Consider the following 20892-nt stretch of genomic DNA (forward strand, 5'->3'; position numbering starts at 1 on the left):
TGTATATTCCTTGGCACACTAACACATGTTGAGGCAGTGCATTGTTTGTCAAAGGCTTCAGTACAGACTGTCTTCAGACTAGGGACAAAACTTTCTCGAACAATCCTCGAATCCTACGCCACATTGAAATGGGCGCATTACCCGTGTTACATCACCATTTAGGACCTGTTTTTATTGCGCTATATCCATTCCGAATGTCAACATATCGCTTTACCCGATAAAACTCTCTGTTTTCTATGACACTGATGACAGTTCCAGTGAATATTCTCAAAACTTTGAAGAAAAGGCTGAGAGGTCCACAGCTTTGAGTGGCTCGATTCAATATTTTTTCGCGAAGGCGAGTAACCACAGAGGGGCTTCCTTCGCAGAGGACGGGGGTTCGGTTCCCGGTAGGAGGACTGGGGTGGGCTGCACAGCTGTGGAGCGGCGACTCCAGTGTCTGGAAGGCTGGCGACGGCGTGGAGAGCGGTGTGCCACACCCCGTCCCCCCCCCCCCCCCCTCCTCTAGGCTTCCGCACCGCAACGGCGTCATACGGTGCAGGAAGACACTGCGACCGGCCGACACCTCGCGATCCCCTGGACCTCAGGCTTTTATTTCTAAGGCCGCCCGTGACCGTCCGGTTAAGCAGAATCGACGTGTGCCTCTACAGACACTCAGCTTCCGTCCACCCGACAGAGATTCGGGAGAGCTCGGCAGACTTCGATCCTCGCAGTAGCAGAGTTTTCTCTCTGGTCGCTGTTAGCCGGTGCGGAACGGGGACGCGGGACAAACACGTGAATTATTTGGTAGCAGTTCACGCGGCAGTGAACCGAGCAGGAAAGCTGGTGAGTCCTGCGTGCAGTCGCTGGGGGCGGGGGGTGGCTGTGGGGTTGGGGGTGGAGAGGAAGGGTTGGGGGTGGCTGTGGGGCTGGGGGTGGCTGCCGCCGCGGAGACTTTATGAGGCGGCGGCAGTCGCCGTGTCAGTTCATCCTCTCCCCACTTCTTTTCTTAGCGCAGTGGCGTAAACAGATCTGCGTCACCGCCACGAGAGGTAGTGACACGAACGTGTGGGTGGAATCGATTTCCCGCGACGCGTACGATACGTCCGGTGGGCGCCTTTTTAACAAAACATTCACCTTGTTTGTGCCGCAGGTGCTCTTCTTCGCCATCGTGTGACGCCGAGAGAAACGACGAGGCTCCGCTGACGCGAGTGTAGACAGTGGCGGCCAAACGTCAGGCGCCGCTTACCTACAAACGACTACAGTTGTGTTTCCAAATCAGACGCCTATTCGACAACACACGAATATTCAGCTCGGAGAGACCACTGTACAGTATCCCTAGCGTCTGATGGTGCCTTAGGCGCCTCAGGGCGGCAGCTAGTGGACAGCCGAGTCCCCTCTGCAGCGCGGGCGCTGCCTGGGAGCAGGTCGTTCTCTTCAGACGTGTTCTAATGTCTAGGGGCTTGGTCGGTTGCTTAATTTGGGGGACGGAACCAAACAGCGAGATCATCGGATGAGGAAAGGGTGGGCCAGGAAATCGGCAGTGCCCTTTCAAAGGAACCATACCGGCATTTGCCTGAAGCGATTTTGATACGGGATTGAACAGGCGTCCTCCCGAATGCACACTGTGGCTAACGCAATCGGCATGTGATGGACTCTTGCACAAACTGCAGTAACTGCTGTATTGTCATCACTTCAATAGACTTAATAAGACCGTGGTTCCAGTTGTCTAACCACAACTTTATTGCTAAATAACCAGTCGTGGATTCTCATAACATATTCTTCAAAGATTAAGCAGAATTAATAATCATTTAATGTGAGAGATTTATTCACTTCAATCATTTTACGAACACATTCATTAGTCTGCTTCGATTAGAATACTTCCACAACTTGTAAGACCCTCTCCGTAACCACAGACACTCTCGAGGAAGTTACCGATGCTGCAGGTTAAAAAAATTGGCTATCGGATACTGGGCAAACAAACGTAAATCATAAACTCGTCGTGTTTCAGGTGTAAGCAACCACAAAGTTGGCTGTATTGTAGTTCAAATGGCTCTGAGCAGTATGGGACTCAACTGCTGAGGTCATTAGTCCCCTAGAACTTAGAACTAGTTAAACCTAACTAACCTAAGGACATCACAAACATCCATGCCCGAGGCAGGATTCGAACCTGCGACCGTAGCGGTCTTGCGGTTCCAGACTGCAGCGCCTTTAACCGCACGGCCACTTCGGCCGGCGGCTGTATTGTGGTTAAATGAAAAACCAATAAATTAGTTTGTGTGTGTGCAGACTGTAGGAGCAGTGGGGCAACACAGAAGCCGCTGCAGCGGCGGTCTGGAGGATGGAAGGCCCGGTCAGCGGCGAGAGCACCGGCCCTCTGCCGTCGCTCTCCCTGACGTCGGCTCGCTGGAGGTGGCGACCGGAGAGACAAACCGCTGGCCGCAGCTCACCTAGAGGGGGGGGGGGCATGACACGAGAGATCAAATGTCAACTAATTCCAGTAAAACACGATGAGACGTCCCCCACGGACTTGTCTCGAGACGAACTGTGGTGACAGCAGCTGTAGCGACGACTGCAACTGGAACTGGTCCTGCCTTTCGCTGGAACTGTCGCAGCCAGTAAAGCCACAGAGCGCTGTTTATGTCTGCTGCACAGCGATACTAACGTCCGCGGCGTTTGTCCCGCGTGTTTCGCGACCTCTGCAGCGCGTCGCAGGAATCTGCTGGCGCAGTCGGCCGTCCTCCGGTGCTGGAGGGATGGAGGGTGACGACAGTCTGCGTTCCGTACATCCACATAGAGCCGATCAGAGGCTGCGGCTAACTGGTTTACGAGCAGTGGAGCTTCCCCAGCTTTGTCCAGTACAGCGTTAGGTGCCAGCGACCAGCGTCGGCCCGGCCGGAGCTGGCGGACTCCCACGGAGTGGAGCGCTCGGCTGTCAGCGATTCGCTCCAGTCAGCAGCGGCTCGGACTGCAGTAGCCGGGCAGGCTGGCACGGGGCAGACCGCCGCGGAAGCTGCGCTGAACCTCCTGGGGACCGCGGCAACGCGTACACCACCAGTATCTGGACACGTTTCAGTGGGCACTGACACCGGCTGTGTGTGTGGCCACCCTTAGGCTTCATGACGCCTCGAACTACGCTGGCAGCAACTTCAGTGACCTGTGTGAACGTCTGTGGAGGAATCGTAGTCCGTTCCTCCTCGTGAACTGAAACCAGAGAATATAGTGATGTTGGGCTCCAGGATGTGGAGCAAAATCGACGTTCTGATTCGTTCCATTGGGTCGAGGTTGCGACTCGGGGCATGCCAGACCATTTCAACCGTTGCCTCACAGATGTTGTCTTGCCGTCACGTCCTGACAAATGACCACTCTGTTGCTGTACTGCACGTGGTACACGTTCCTTCCGCATTTAGCATTTTCCTGGGGATCACACCCTGCACGTCAGTGGTGGTACTACAGGTAATGGCAGTCAGCGTTCTTCAGCCGTTCGCCGGACCCAAACCCTTCCGTCAGATGGCCACGGGATACGGCGTGATTCGTCACTTCAAATCATTGCCTTCCAGTCATCCGCTGTCGTGTAGCGTCGTACAGCACTCCCTACAGAAACGTGTGGCTGCTCATTTGTTGCACCCCACTGTTTAGCTGGCTACGCAGAGTCACTGTGTTAGCTGGGCTGCTGCCAGCACTTTGGAACTCACGAGTGATTCCTTGTACCGATTTTTTTCGTAGCCACCCTTCACAATGTTCGACGGTCCCCCGTCAGTCCGGCATGAGGTTTGCCTCGTCTCGATTTAGTCGGTTTTGTTCTTCGCGTTTTCAGTTTCCGATCGTGACACCGATAATCGAATCGGGCAGACTAACGAGCGTTTTAGTGACCCTTTTGTATTTGATACTCGAGTGACATCCAGTGAGGAATCCGCGTTGGAAGTGACTGAGCTGTCCAGGCCGACATCACGACACTCCGCACCTCCTTTCGTACTGCCTCGTGCGCCTCTCGTAACTCCTACCACTCAGTACCCAATTACGCAGGAGTCTCCACATACTTCCAGTCGTTCAATGTATGTGGCCACTGCAGAACACTGGAAGTGACCAAATGTTGACATCTGCTTGCTGAAAAACTTCTCGTACTGAAAGGAGAACGAAGCTGTGGAAGACAGCGAAGCGCGGCCGCCACTGAGGTGGAATGCGCTCCACTTGGCCCGGCCGGAACTGAGTGCTGACTAAGCAAATAACGCCGTAGCTGCAACCAGACAGAATTCGCTGTGTTTTCGTAAAATACTGCCTCATTCGTCACCGAAGTTCAGAAGAGGATTGTCAGTGATACAACAGAATGGTACAGCTTGTGGCAGAATTCCGGTTGAAGCAATCGCCGATACGGCCGCTCCAGCGCGTACGGAGAGGAAGCGATGGGGAATGTCGCCTCACTGCACTGACACATCCGTCTGAAGAGCGTTGGCCTCACACTTGACATTTCAACCTCTGTGGTGAGTGAGGGGGGAATGTACCACAACTTTGTGCAAATGCTGCATGCACGAACATTAAAAGTTTAAAGCAACTCTCCACAGTAATGTCGAATAATTCCTCGTTCGTCGCTCATCTCGATGCGCTGTTGTGTCGCTCACTTACGCTGCTCTTGTCCTCAGGAACCTCCCCTCCGTCTGTCCGTAGCGGTGTGTCGGGCAGCACCAGTGGCGACGCGCGGTGCGCGAGACCGACTGCAAGTCGAAGTGCAGATTTAGTCCAAGGCTTTCCTTGGCTAACCCAGACAATAACACCAGCACACAATATGTCTGAATAAGTAAGGGTCGCCAGTCTCGCTGTGATCCAAGAGACGGGATTAAAACTCTCACAACAAAAGCAATAATAAAAGTCCCTTTAGCTCTCTATCTACCCTTTATTATTTCAAAGTAGTTGGCTCGGTTATTGATGCGTTTACCTCTCTGTGCAGCACGGTGGTCAGTGCTTTCGTGTGGCTGCGACTGTTCCCAGTCCTGTACCTCTCCGTCCGAACCAAATGGACGGCGGAGAAGATCTTTCTTCGGGGCTCCAAAAATATGGCAGAGATCGAGGCTATACGGAGGATGTGTGAGAGGGCCCACATGTAGCCGAGGTCGTTTGGAAAACGCTACAGAACTTTCGCTGGAAAGCTCTTACACATTTTCCACACAGTTCCGTTCTATCACCACGCGATTTCCATATTTTTGGAGTCCTAAGGTAAGAAATTCGTGGCCGTCGATGTGCGTCGGGCGAAGAGCAGCGAGTCTAGGTACAGTCGTGGCTTCGTAGGCAGCCGCAGTCACTTTTCCGTGGAGGCACTGACTGTCTTGTCCCACAGTGGGACAAACGTATTAATAGTTCTGGTGACTACTTTCCAAATAATAATCAGCTTATTTACTTTTTAAGGTTCCGTGCCTCAGTCTGTAAAAACATGACCCTTGTAGAATCAGTTTGCTGCCACCTGTCCGTCTGTCTGCCTCTCTCTGTCTGTGGAACGGTTTGGCGTGTCAGATTCAAATTCGTGTCACGTACTTAAGTCTATCGTCCCTTGGCGGTGTAAAACATTTCAGCCTCTAAGTCGATGCGGTACAAAAGATTTCGTCGTTTATGTTACATATTTTGATACTCGCAGACTCATTCATCAAGATAGAGTACTCCCCCTTAACCTCGAATGATGAAATTCGGCAAGGAGCGAGGTCTGCCAGTAAATGCCAGAACAAGTAAAGCAAAAAATATGAAACGTGTTAAATTATATCAGATAATATCTTTTCCCATCGGAACATATATTGGATTCGTGAGCTGTCAGATGCAAGACAGACGAACATTAGTACACGCAGACTTAAAATGTAAGTTGTAGTCATGTTTTATTAACTAAATAATTTTTTTAAAAAATCATCTCTCTCTACATGCTTAAACTAAAGTCCCTTGCTCGCTTGTTTTCGTATGATCGCGCTAGTCCGAGGAACTGCTGTGGAGATTTTGATATGGTGCTAGAATTCCGCGGACAAATATCTTGCCAGTATCGATATCGATAACAGGTAATAATGGTCCAGAATCTCGAGTCCTAGCACGGACGAACTATATATTCATACATAATTAAGTTTGTACGGAACGCTGAGTACGCGAGTCATGCTCGCACTTGGGCAACTTTTCACCGCGTGTCTCCTTTTCATTTGACACACTCCTTGTACGTACCAAGCACGCGCTCGCTAATCCGCAACCCTCACCTGGGAAAGCAGCAGAATGTCTACAGAAAGTTCCAGGCAAACACGAATGAACTGCATAATGCTTCGAACGATTTGTACTGGAAAAGTCAGGTCGTTGATTGCGCGGCGTCAGCAATTCTAGACTTCCCATCCGATGACCACTTTGAGACATGATCCAGCGAAAAGCAGCGCGATTCGTCATGGGGACATTTAGTCAGCGCGAGAGCGTTACGGAGATGCTGAACAAGCTCCAGTGGCGGACACTTCAAGAAAGGCGTTACGCAATACGGAGAGGTTTATTATCGAAATTACGAGAGAGCACATTCCGGGAAGAGATGGGCAACATATTACTACCGCCCACATATATCTCGCGTAATGATCACAACGAAAAGATCCGAGAAATTAGAGCAAATACGGAGACTTACAAGCAGTCGTTCTTCCCACGCACAATTCGTGAATGGAACAGGGAAGGGGGGATCAGATAGTGGTACAATAAGTACCCTCCGCCACACACCGTAAGGTGGCTCGCGGAGTATAGATGTAGATGTAGATGTAGAAACACAAACTCCAGTCTAGAGCGCCCGCGAGTTGCCTTCTCAACCCCCCGTTGGCTGCCAGCTGATTCCCATTTCACGAGCTCCAATTTCCACGAACTTGTCGAATTTTCAGACGTTCCCACGAGTCAGAATCAGCATCCACACGCACATAGTTCCACTGGCCATTTCCCAGTCGCCCTAATGACACCCCACTACAGAATGCTGGTCCCTGTCACGGTTTCCAGAAGTGTGTTTACTAACAGCAGGTTCTGGGAAAAATCCTCCCTGCTGCCATCCTGGGGAGAGAAATCACTCGCTGCTGAGCTGGCCTCTCTGAGCTCTTCCACAACCGATTTAGGAGGTTTAGGGGAAGACGGGCCTCTGACCCCCAAGCTGGAAGAGGCTACCTCCCGAGGAAGCCAGTCCGTGTGTGCACAGTAACTACAGGAGCAGCACATACACTGTGTGATCAGAAGTATCCGGACACCCCCCAAAAACATACGTTTTTCATATTAAGTGCATTGTGCTGCCACGTACTGGCAGGTACTCAATATCAGCGACCTCAGTAGTCATCAGACATCGTGAAAGAGCAGAATGGGGCACTGGGCATAACTCACGGACTTCGAACGTGGTTAGGTTATCATACGGCTGTACGTGAGATTTCCACACTCCTAAACGTCCCTAGGTCCATTATTTCCGATGTGATAGTGAAGTGGAAACGTGAATGGATACGTACAGTACAAAAGCGTACAGGTCGACCTCGTCTGTTGACTGAAAGAGACCGCCGACAGTTGAAGAGGGTCGTAATGTGTAATACGCAGACATCTATCCAGACCATCCCACAGGAGTTCCAAACTGCATGTACTATGGCAGTTAGATGGGAGGTGAGAAAACTCGGATTTCGTGGTCGAGCGGCCAAACGACGCCTCGCTTGGTGTAAGGAGCGTAAACATTGGACGACTGAACAGTGGAAAAACGTTGTGTGGAGTGAAGAATCACGGTACATAATGTGACGATACGATGGCAGGGTGTGCGTATGGCGAATGCCCGGTGAACGTCATCCGGCAGCGTGTGTAGTGCCAAAATTCGGAGGTGGTGGTCGTGTTTCTCATGGAGGAGGCTCGCACCCCTTGTTGTTTTGCGTGACACTATCACAGGACAGGCCTACATTGATGTTTGAAGCACCGTCTTGCTTCCCACAGTTGAAGAGGAATTCGGGGATGCCGAATGCCTCTTTCAACACGATCGAGCACCGGTTCATAATGCACGGCCTGTGGCGGAGTGGTTACACGGCAATAACATCCCTGTAATGGACTGGCCTGCACAGAGTCCTGACCTGAATCCTGTAGAACATCTTTGGCTTGTTTTGGAACGCCGTGCCAGGTCTCACCGACCGACAAGGATACCTCTCCTCAGTGCAGCTCTCCGTGAAGAATGGGCTGCCATTCCCCAAAGAACCCTCCAGGACCTGACTGAACGTATGCCTGCTGTCATCAAGGCTAAAGGGTGGAGTAACACCATATTGAATGCCAGCATTACCGATGGAGGGCGCCACGAACTTGTAAGTCATTTTCAGCCAGGTGTCCGGATACATTTGATGACATAGTGTACGTGCGGCCGGGAAAGACGTGTTATGAGCCGTCAAATATGAGTTGTACTTGTAATCTACCATACTTTAGAAATAAGGTAAATGCTTTTCAATTGTAATTCTTCAGTCTTTCCCGGCGATCTGCCGATTTGCTGAGGGGACGTGTGATTTGTCGGGTAACTGCGTCGTTACTCGTGCACAGTATCTCGCCAGCGTGACTCATTACTTTCATCAGATGCTACTCGAGACTCCTCATCGAGTGAAATGGGTAGTACCTGACGTAGGTGGCGACTCACGTTGCTAAAATATTGTGCGTGAACGACGACACAGAATCTTTTTAAACTGTTGAATGTTTATCTTCGTAGGATCAGCAAAGTTCTTTAGGCACTGAACGCGTTTATTGAAACGCCCCACACCACACTGTGTAGACATGCTGTCCTGCCCTTCTTCGTGGCCTCTAGAAACCGGACAGCTGTCGTTCCATTGGTCAGGCATTCCCTCACTCGTTGCGTGACGTCACATCCGCGTACTACACAGTGCGCATCCACTAGCGTACTGCAACTTAAAATATGTCTGCCACCACGTATTAAACAATATTTAAATGGAAACAGTGACCTTTATAGTCACTTACAAATATGTAGACCTGAAGGAGTGAGGGAAGGGACATGACTCCATATTCTAAAATCATTATTTGTAAGTGTCAGCTATTGCTAGCTGCTCGCATTCATTTCGATTTTCATAATGTGTTGTAGCGGCACAATCCATCGCTATAGCCTGTAGTTTCTCAAGACGGCATCCTCGTATAAAATCTTCTCAGTATTTAGACCGCGATAAATAGGAGTTACAACTCGAGCTTTCGAAGATTAACACTGTTTTCTTCGTCAGGAGATGACTGACAGCGGCGAGCGAGGTAGCTCGGCTGCTACGTAGCGGCGACCAACCGTGTCACTGATCGGATGACGTCGCTCGTAATTCTAACCTTTATGGCGCGGCGACGTCTCCTGAAGGTTAGGGTTGATACGCGCATGTGCAGGAAATGGGCAAAGACGCAGCACGCTCCCTTCCACCCAGCGGGTCTCGACTGAGTGGCGGAAAGGGGCAGGAGAGCGTCCCCTGTTCGGCTCAGAGACACCGCTTCTGGTGGGAAGATGCCCCGTCCCAAATGCTCCTCTCTAAAGGCACCTCCGTCTCTGTTAAAGCTTTTACTCCACATCCGAATTTCTACGGCTTCTGTTGTTATTGAATCCCGGTAGGCGATCGTCGACCTCGTGCCCTTCCGCTGCCGCTCATTTCTGAAGATCTGCCGTCCGCTGACTGTCGGGCCTGCGCAGTTCCCACCACACTCACCTTCCCTGGACGCAGTACCCCTTAATTTTCCGTGCAGGTCGGAATGCCGGCCTAATACCACATTTATGTAATACGGGACAAATTTTTTATTGAGATCGATCTGCACAATGGAAGGAATGCCGTGGGGTTTTCTTCTTACGTTGGGTCTGCGCCTACGTTTACCAGCGAATACGGCTCTAATCTGACGCAGTTTGAATCCGTTTTACCTGAACACGTTCTTAAGCTGTTTCAAAGTCGAAAGAAGATTACAGTTTAACATGCCATCGGCAGCGAGGCCGTCAGAGACTGCTGACGTATTTCACTTCGGACGGCAGGTGGTCGTGGTCTGGAACTGTGCGGGCCCCCTAATGGAGAGAATGCCGTGGAGCTGGATGGCGGCAACCGCGCCTGTGCCGGCGCCGCCAGACCATCCACCCCACCTAGACCAGTCCTCAGCTCCGGTGAAACATCTGAGGAAGCTGCTGGCCCGTACAGTCGACAGCTGCAGCGATCGCATTCGGAACTCTGAATCTTCGGTTGACGTTATTAAAGGCATACACTTAGTTGTTAGTAACACTACGGTGAGCCCAGGTGTGGTTTCTTTATGTGCACAAGTACTGACAGCACATGCGTTGGAACTCGGAGCTGGTCATTTTCCACCTGGTGCTTCCAAACGTTTTCAGCACTTCTTCACGTTCGACTGCGTCTGTTCTCAATCACTTTGACTTCCGTGCAACAGAACATGTGGTTTAGTACGGAATTGAAAATGAAGGGCAAGTTCCCATTTTTGGACATGTCGGTCGGACGAAATTTTGGTGGAGGATTATTTAATTCTTTGTACAGAAACGAGAACCGACAGAGGTTTTTATTTAAGTGAGCACAGTTTCCAGCATTCAGCTGAACACCATTCTGTCATCAATTCTTTAATAAACAGAGTGCAGACAATTTCAGGCGATTATCACCTGGCATCTGCATTGAAACTTCTTAAAAATTTGTTCGACAAAAAAAAAAAAAACAGAACACATCGTATTACTTCTGCATTCGCTGGTAAACGTAGGCGCGAACCCACCGAGCGCACGGAAGAAGAAGGAAAGCCGCGGGATTCCTGCGGAGAGACCTGGAGCACAACTGTGGTGAGAATTACGTAGGGTAGAAAATCCCCACCGTAGCAGTCACCCAAAGTACGGAAATAGGCGATTGCGGAACACGACCTTACGGAAGGAGAGAAAACGAAGATCCTCTCCCACAATACGACCTACTGCGATTCCGTAATAGAAGAAGCCGCAGGAATTTGCATTTGCAACAACACTTTTAACAGAGACTGAGTTTGTAATGTGTGTAGCGCCTGCAGGTGATCCCTTGTGACGTAACTCACGAGGGGACAGACGATGCTGGTGGAGGCGTCCTTTCCTCTTTCGACGCTCAGTCGTTGGCCGGTGGGGGAATGGGAGGGAGGGGGGGGGGGGGTTGACACGACACCTCTACATTGCCTGTTTCCTCCATTTGCATCTGTGAATCCCACCCTGCAGGTAACGTCACACCGCGATTATAGAATTCCAAGTGACGTCTCCCTACCAATGCCGAACTCGAACGCCGCTGTAAAGGAAGTCAGACTTCCCTTCCAGCACACCGTCACTCGCTGATGAAGAACGCGGTGATAGTCTAGGAAAGCTGGTGTTTTGCCTCGGACCTCACGGGATTTGGTGTGTTGTGTGTGACGGCTGCCCGCGTGCCCGCAGCGCCGACGGCAACTTCGAGGTGACGCTGGCGACGAAGGCGACGCTCAACTACACGGGCCGCGTCGAGTGGAAGCCGCCCGCCATCTACAAGTCGTCCTGCGAGATCGACGTCGAGTACTTCCCGTTCGACGAGCAGACCTGCGTCATGAAGTTCGGCTCCTGGACCTACGACGGCTTCCAGGTCAGTGCGCATGCAGTACTTCTCCAGTTCCAAACAGCATTTCACTCAGCACGACGCGGTCGCCTACTAACTAAAGTACGATGCTGTACGGGTGACAGGAGACATCCTGAGGCACGGAGGATCAGTCAGTGGGGTAACAGAGGGAAGTGTGATTGTGGGCTAAAAATGGTGCAGGCAGGTGGAGCGCTCAGTGGAGGATGTGCGTGTGGGGTGTAGAGATGAAGAGGCACGCTCGGGGTAGATCAGCATGCAGGGTGGGACAGAAGACGAGAAGGGAAGTACAAACGACTGTACGTAGGCCTAGGTCCAGTGGTATCGTCACGCGTGCAGCACCTCGATTGTCGGCTATGCTATGTAACACGTGCAGCGGATGGGTAAAAGTATGGAAAGACCGTGAGGAACGTAAGCCGAAACGCCAGCCGAGCCCGCAGGCCGCGCTGTTGTATTTGGCCTGTGTTCTGCGTGACAGTCGTCGTCCGAACTGCTTTCTGTGTAGTAGTGAATGCACTAAGACGGAGCTCAGTTAATTCTACCGTGGGGAAATGGCTGCTGCGTGTGTAATGGATGCTCCCTAACCGAGGCAGCCGAAGTGCCTGCACCGTACCGTTCATTCATATCGCATGTGGGGAAAGTGGAAAAATGTCATCCACAAAGGCTCAACTCGGACGAAAGTGTGTGCCGAGCGATCGTCACGTACGATCATTAAAGAGGGTTGTGAGGAAAAGTAAGAGCGCGACATCTGCAAAAAGAAAAAAGTAAAAAAAAAGAAGAAGATGGCTAGAGCGCTTGCCATGTAAACAGGAGATCCCGGTTTCGAGTCACGGTCGGGGCACACGTTGATATTTACGAACGCCCGTCAGCAGCTGAAGGTATTAAATTAATTCTAATTTCGTTCTAGACTGCTGCAGGTCATCAATGGTGTCTGTTCTTTCGGACATGTAAGTTTTTAGGATTAACTCAGGGTCAGCTTGCCGTTAGAATATGGAAAAGTTTTTCGATCCGACATCCGTAGAGCTTCGAGAGTTACTACAAAGAAATTCAGTTGTTGCTACAAAGTCTTAAAAACAAGCAGTTCACCTCTATTGCTGTCCATAACCGAGGTACGATTTGAACAAACTTCAGAGATATAATAGCCAAAGAAATGTCAAAGAAATCGGGTCACGAGTTCCGAATGACGTTCTGACCTAAAAGGATGATTTTATTAGGAATCTGGTATGAGAAGTAAATTATTTGCCACAAACTACAGAGCAACATGATTTCTCAGTTTTTTTTTAATAAGATTATGAGTTGGAAGTCATACATCGAAGAAATGATTTAAGACGAGTTAAGGAGTACATTGCATGTGTAAAATTTACTTTCTTTAGTATCAGAAGCTTTACTCTGTGGTTAACGATGATGGCGTCCTCTTGGGTAAAATATTCCGGAGGTAAAATAGTCCATTCGGATCTCCGGGCGGGGACTACTCAGGAGAACGTCGTTATCAGGAGAAAGAAAACTGGCGTTCTACGGATCGGAGCGTGGAATGTCAGATCCCTTAATCGGGCAGGTAGGTTAGAAAATTTAAAAAGGGAAATGGATAGGTTAAAGTTACATATAGTGGGAATTAGTGAAGTTTGGTGGCAGGAGGAACAAGACTTTGGTCAGGCGAATACAGGGTTATAAATACAAAGTCAAATAGGGGTAATGCAGGAGTAGGTTTAATAATGAAAAAAAAAATAGGAATGCGGGTAAGCTACTACAAACAGCATAGTGAACGCATTATTGTGGCCAACATAGACACGAAGCCCACGCCTACTACAGTAGTACAAGTTTATATGCCAACTAGCTCTGCAGATGATGAAGAAATTATTCAGATAGCGAATCGAGACGAAAATTTAATAGTCATGGGTGACTGGAATTCGGTAGTAGGAAAAGGGAGAGAAGGAAACGTAGCAACTGAATATGGATTGGGGGTGTGAAATGAAAGAGGAAGCCGCCTGGTAGAATTCTGTGCAGAGCATAACTTAATCATAGCTAACACTTGGTTCAAGAATCATAAAAGAAGGCTGTATACATGGAAGAACCCTGGAGATACTAAAAGGTATCAGATAGATTATATAATGGTAAGACAGAGATTTAGGAACCATGTTTTAAATTGTAAGACATTTCCAGGGGCAGATGTGGACTCTGAACACAATCTATTGGTTATGAACTGTAGATTAAAACTGAAGAAACTGAAAAAAGGTGGGAATTTAAGGAGATGGGACCTGGATAAACTGACTAAACCAGAGGTTGTACAGAGTTTCAGGGAGAGCGTAATGGAACAAATGGCAGGAATTGGGGAAAGAAATACAGTAGAAGAACAATGGGTAGCTTTGAGGGATGAAGTAGTGAAGACAGCAGAGGATCAAGTAGGTAAAAAGACGAGGGCTAGTAGAAATCCTTGGGTAACAGAAGAAATATTGAATTTAATTGATGAAAGGACAAAATACAAAAAGGCAGTAAATGAAGCAGGCAAAAAGGAATACAAACGTCTCAAAAATGAGATCGACAGGAAGTGCAAAATGGCTAAGCACGGATGGCTAGAGGATAAATGTAAGGATGTAGAGGCTTATCTCACGAGGGGTAAGATAGATACTGCCTACAGGAGAATTAAAGAGACCTTTCGAGAAAAGGATGGAAACCCAGTTCTAAGCAAAGAGGGGAAAGCAGAAAGGTGGAAATGAAGAGGATGTAGATGAAGATGAAATGGGAGATATGATACTGCGTGAAGAGTTCGACAGAGCACTGAAAGACCTGAGTCGAAACAAGGCCCCGGGAGTAGACAACATTCCATTAGAACTACTGACAGCCTCGGGAGAGCCAGTCCTGACAAAACTCTACCATCTGATGAGCAAGATGTATGAGACAGGCGAAATACCCTCAGACTTCAAGAAGAATATAATAATTCCAATCCCAAAGAAAGCAGGTGTTGACAGATGTGGAAATCACCGAACTATCAGTTTAATAAGTCACGGCTGCAAAATAATATCGCGAATTCTTTACAGATGAATGGAAAAACTAGTAGAAGCCGACGTTGGGGAAGATCAGGTTGGATTCCGTAGAAATATTGGAACACGTGAGGCAATACTGACCCTACGACTTATCTTAGAAGCTAGACTAAGGAAAGGCAAACCTACGTTTCTAGCATTTGTAGCTTTTGACAATGTTGACTGGAATACTCTCTTCCAAATTCTGAAGGTGGCTGGGGTAAAATACAGGGAGCGAAAGGCTATTTACAATTTGTACAGAAACCAAATGGCAGTTATAAGAGTCGAGGGACATGAAAGGGAAGCAGTGGTTGGGAAGGGAGTGAGACAGGGTTGTAGCCTCTCCCCGATGTTATTCAATCTGTATATTGAGCAAGCAGTGAAGGAAACAAAAAAAATTCGGAGTAGGTATTAAAATCCATTGAGAAGAAATAAAAACTTTGAGGTTCGCCGATGACATTATAATTCTGTCAGAGACAGCAAAGGACTTGGAAGAGCAGTTGAACGGAATGGATGGTGTCTTGAAGGGAGGATATAAGGTGAACATCAACAAAAGCAAAATGAGGATAATGGAATGTAGTCGAATTAAGTCGGGTGATGTTGAGGGTATTAAATTAGGAAATGAGACACTTAAAGTAGTAAAGGAGTTTTGCTATTTGGGGAGCAAAATAACTGACGATAGACGAAGTAGAGAGGATATAAAATGTAGACTGGCAATGGGAAGGAAAGCGTTTCTGAAGAAGAGAAATTTGTTAACATCGAGTATTGATTTAAGTGTTAGGAAGTCGTTTCTGAAAGTATTTGTATGGAGTGTAGCCATGTATGGAAGTGAAACATGGACGATAAATAGTTTGGACAAGAAGAGAATAGAAGCTTTTGAAATGTGGTGCCACAGAAGAATGCTGAAGATTAGATGGGTAGAGGACATAACTAATGAGGAGGTATTGAATAGGATTGGGGAGAAGAGGAGTTTGTGGCACAACTTGAGTAGAAGAAGGGATCGGTTGCTAGGACATGTTTTGAGGCATCAAGGGATCACCAATTCAGTATTGGAGAGCAGTGTGGAGGGTAACAATCGTAGAGGGAGACCAAGAGATGAATACACCAAGCAGATTCAGAAGGATGTAGGTTGCAGTAGGTACTGGGAGATGAAGAAGCTTGCATAGGATAGAGTAGCATGGAGAGCTGCATCAAACCAGTCTCAGGACTAAAGACGATAACAACAACAACAACAACAGTACCACAATGGTAAACCTCTGTGAAATAAATAAAGTTTGTGATGAGACGTTTCAAGAAAAAAAATTATGAAAAGTAATTTAAAAGAAACGAAAAGTACATTCGTTTAATAAATGACAAACAATTTGAGCTATAAATGCAATTGTATTTCAGATGTAACTATTATCCTTCATATTTTTTATTCAGAGGTGACGAATAAGTGTTTTTATTCATGTAAGTGAATAATGTTTCGAAATATATGTGTGCCCAAGTCCGGTGCTAAGTGAAGCACATCGCGCATGTGCGTACTGTAAATTCGCAGCCTGTGTGCGAGTGAGTTGAGGCGCGTGAAATCCGCGTGGCCCACGCGGCTGTCAGATGCGCTCACGCGGCTTTCGCTAGCAGCGGTAATCTTCGGCAACTTCCGCCAACCTAGCGATCTCACTCGCGCACCACAGGCACGTGCAGGCCACGGGGATAGGCCACGCATTTGCAGGGCTCCAGTACTTGCTTCCAAACATGCCTTTTCTTCAGTTTTGTTTTTTCCGGTATGTTTTTAATTGATTTAAAAAAATAAAATATCTTTATTCAATTCATTGCATTATACATATTAACCCACTACCTAACTACATTAGTGGGTCCTAATGATGATATAAAGAAATGCGGCTTTCTATTCTCACTACAGGTGATTTTATTGTTATTATTACTGTAATCTTACCGCTATGTGGTTCTAAGCTACTTAATCTACAAGGAAACTACATGCTACCTGCAGCGTTACAGGTGTGCCAGTGCTACTTTTTGTGGCGGCGTTCGTAGCGACAACACTTCGCTGTAGAAACGGCCTACGAAGTCACCGCCACACTTTTAATAGCGGGCCGACCGGTCCGCTGGAACAGTGAACAGAAAGATGAAAACCCAAACACTCGGATTAAATGAAAGTCGGTACTTATCTTTATTAACGACGATACAGAACACAGTGGTGAACATGGTCTACAGAAATCTGTCTAGTTCGAGTCGGAGCGGCTTGGTCAGCGTCGGCTGACGACAAACAACAACTCTGCTGCGATGAACACAGAACTGACTAGCAGGTACACAATTCGGTGGCGAGTCTACAACTGAGCGGCGAATCCAGAACTGTCCTAGCGCTCGCGACTCCAGCGCTTAAGAAGCCAGAAGCCAGCGGTGGCGCTCGCAGACTTGCGGCGATTTCCTGTATCGCTGGCGCTGCTTATGCGGACGGCGTCCGGACTTTGATGCTGCCAACCTTTTGGCAGCGGGCTCGGTTGGCATTACTGGCTAGGATATAACACTACTATAAACCTGCTGGGTGTTGGCCGGGCCCCTGAGCTAATCCCAGTGGATGTGCCCCTGGCACTGGGCTGTCCCTCAACTTAGTATCGCTGCAGTCTATTCTAAGGTGTTATCCTATCTTCTACATCTAATCTAAATTACGTACGTCATAATTGGTGCGTGTTCCAGTCCGGTGTTTTTGTACCCCCCTCCCTCCTAGTCCAGGGCAAGGCGGATTCCAGCCGTGAAGCGGCTGGCCAAGTCCGTACCTGGCGGTACAGGAAGGGTGCACGAAGTCTAAGTCGGTGAAAAGTTTTTGCCTTTAATGATTGTCCCTTAAAAAGTTCTTAAGGACTTTTTTCGATATTTCGTCAGTGAGTTTATTTAAGGTGTTAAAAGTGTTGTGCCTTAGTAAGTGGTACGTGTCATTGAAAGCTGTTGTCTTAGGTCATGGGCTACATCATCGAAGAGGTGGCACTCATACACCACATGTTCTGGGGTACCAGTCACACGCTGGTGTAGCCTGCTTCCCAAACCGACATAGATATGTTGGGTATGGTCCGTGTCCAGTAAGAAGGTGCAGCATTCCTCTCGTAGGCGTGAAAAATGTAAGTTTTATCCGTTCCTCTACGTCCGGTAGCAGCTCATAGGTTCTGCGTCCCGTATCCTCGTTGCTCCACTGTTATTTCCAGTTTGTTCATATACTGTACATATTTTCCATTGTGATACAAGGGACGTGTGGTGTTGGGTAGCTCGTTATGGAAGCATTGACGGTCGTCGCTGTGGGAAGAGCTGAGGCCGATTAGTCAGTCGACTTGGGGGAGAGGACCAAACAGCGAAGTCATCGGACCCTTTTGAGGGAACAGTGCCGGCTTTTGCCGAAGAAAACCTAAATCGGCGTGGCCGGATATGGGCTCGAACCACTGTTCTCCCGAATGCGAGCCGAGTGTGCTAACTGAGGCCGAGTGTAGTTTTTCCGTGCCCCTTCCCACTGCATCCAGTGAACACACACACCAGGTTTTCACTAACGAACCTGTCTGTACCGCTGTGTACCACTGTTAAAGCCGCCAGATACGGGACCGAGCAGTACTCAGTGCGAGCAAGAGGGTGTAGAGTGAAGTGGGCGTCATCGTCGGTGAATGGAACACGATTCTGTCGAAACGAGCATACTGTTGACATTTGCACTGTTATGAGGATATTTTAAGTACAAAACATCTGCAAGCATAAACGGGGGGTAATGAAAGGACACGCAGTTATTCTGTGATGACCCTGGGCTCCTTGTACCGATGTACTCAGGAAACAACATGTTGGTCTATTGTGTACGACTTTGTACACAACAGTAAGGAGAGGTGTGCTAGAGAGTGTCGTGGCAACTGTCGTCGAAGGAAAGCTGGCAGGAGCATAGATAATGAGCGAGTTAACACAGTAAACAGGATATTCACTTAACTCGTATTTCTCGAAACATACAAATAACGCTGCAAGAAACAGAGTCCAGCTGATACAACAACAACAATGACGACATCGGAGCGCGGGTGGCAGAGGGAGGGCGCAGGTGTGGCTCGGCGGGTCTACGCACGGATCACGAAATTTGCGGAAATCGCGGGCCAGCGTTTTGTGAGTGAAGAGCTCGTGCCTAATGGTGTCCCAGGTGCGTTCTGACAGCTTCAGATTAGGCGAGTGATGTCGCCGAGAAATGAACACGTGCTCCTCAAACCATTGTAGCTCGATTCTGACCTGGAGACACACAGGGCTACCCCACAGGAACGTGCCGTCGCAGTGTCCGAGAAGACATCCGACGCGGAGGGTGGCGGGTGGTCTGCCGCAGTGCCCTCCAGCTCCGCTGGAAGCCCTGGCCCACCTGTCGTGGGCAAGCCCTCCACCTCCACTTTCTGTGTTTACACCTCGTCGCCTTTTCGTTTTTGCACTGCTTACAACTACTTCCCACGTATGCTCACGGCCAGTAGCCCATCAGCTTCGTCATTTCAGAGATGCTGACTCCCAGTCTGCCGTTTGTCACGGTCGATAACGTGAGCGGAATTCCCGTCGCCGCTGGATTCCCCCCGTTCGCCTCTGTACTTCCCTTACGTGCCTGCAGCGCCACCTGCCCCACCGTGGCCAGCGTTCAGACTGTGTCGATCGTCGACTGTGCTTGTCGTCGTCGTCATTAGCCAGGTGGACCACTAGCTGACGTGGTCTCTTTGAGTGGGCGTTGCAACATAGGATCCCAGCAGGTTTCTGCCGATATTGAGCATCCCATTGGCAGTTCGTTCCTGCTGTCTTACTTAATTCTCTGTCTCACCTGTCTGGTGATCTCGCCCTCGGTCTTTTTTGGTTCATTGGGCTCCAGTCTAGTATTTGCTTTGATCAGCTGATGTCGACGTGACCAGGCCACAGCCATTTCGAGGCGTTCATTCTTTCCTTTACGTCAGTGACCTTTGTTGTGTGTCTCGTATCTTTCACTGTCTTGCCGTAGCTGAACATTCAACATTGGTTTTCTAACAGTGAAATTTAATGCCCGTGTCTCACAGCTGTAAGTTATCACTGGCAGTGTACATTGGTCGAAAACCACTTTCTTCAGGTCAGCCGACGTTTTACACTTCGAAACAGAAGAGTATCTTCCATAAGCTTCCAGCCCAATTTATATATCGAAATATTTCTGATCTCCTTTGACTCAGATAGACGCACTCTGTGACGCTTTGCAGCTGCGTATTTCCAACAGATACATTTCTCTCCATTGTCCATTCACGCACTATGATCTTGGTTTTATCGTGCTATATTTTAGACCAACTTCAGACCAGACTAATCCAAATTCCTTAACCAGTTTTAATTGTATACTATTACAAACTGAACAAATTGATCAGCAAGCCTCAAGTAATTTAATCTCTTTCTAAGAAGTTGCATTCCCTTAGTTTTCCATTTTAAGTTTCATACTACTTTTTCTACGCCTGCTGAAAACAATTTTCTAGATATAGAGTCACCTTGTTTTATACAATTTTCAATTTGAAATTATTTATTTCTTCGGTAACGTTAACGAACGCTGTGGAGATTCTTCTGTATGTGCTACTCTTTCTTGTTCTCTTACATGAAACACAGCTGCGTGACTGATCGAATCGAATGCTTTTTCGAAATCAATAAAGACAAGGCAAGGCGAGGCGAGGCGAGGCAAGGCAAGGCAACGCTGCATATGAGGCTCTTTTGGTCTGCTACTTGTGCTGCCAAATCCTGAGTGCTACAGGGCCTGCTCAGTGCTCAGCGGGTCACGTACTTGTGAACACCGCGTTGGCACACAGGGTGCTTCAGATAAACTTCTACCTCAGACAGTATCGCAACCGTGTAAGCTATCCTCGTGTAGTATTCAGCCATGTGAACTGTGAGATAGTCTTCACAAAGCGACGTATACTCTCGTTTCTTAGCTATATTTATTACAGAGCTATCCGTATCTACTTGTTTTCTTTATTTTACAAACGTAACACTATAATATATGCTATTAGTATCTTACTTCTAAAAGATACGAATTCAACGTCGTTTCAGTCTTCAAAAACCAGTTAATAGTTTTGGAGTTATTACAATACTTAAAGAAAAAGTAAATGTCTTTCACAAACCGAGGGAAAGTTGTTGTTGTTGTTGTGGTCTTCAGTCCTGAGACTGGTTTGATGCAGCTCTCCATGCTACTCTATCCTGTGAAAGCTTCTTCATCTCCCAGTAACTACTGCAACCTACATCCTTCTGAACTTGCTTGGTGTATTCATCTCTTGGTCTCCCTCTACGATTCTTACCATCCACGCTGCACTCCAATACTAAATTGGTGATCCCTTGATGCCTCAGGACAT

At 48.4% G+C, this 20892-nt stretch overlaps 1 protein-coding gene across 1 annotated transcript in view; it reads left to right on the top strand.

The window, feature by feature from the left end:
• The window catches only part of LOC126215300 (acetylcholine receptor subunit alpha-like), a 586475-nt gene that overhangs the window by 432802 nt on the left and 132781 nt on the right, over positions 1-20892 (top strand). The window contains exon 6 of the mRNA XM_049941983.1: positions 11369-11549. Within this exon, the coding sequence (XP_049797940.1) occupies positions 11369-11549 (181 nt within the window). The remainder of the gene's footprint in view (positions 1-11368; positions 11550-20892) is intronic.

The sequence above is a fragment of the Schistocerca nitens genome, chromosome 12 (assembly GCF_023898315.1).
Source record: "Schistocerca nitens isolate TAMUIC-IGC-003100 chromosome 12, iqSchNite1.1, whole genome shotgun sequence".
In the NCBI taxonomy this organism is placed as follows: domain Eukaryota; kingdom Metazoa; phylum Arthropoda; class Insecta; order Orthoptera; family Acrididae; genus Schistocerca; species Schistocerca nitens.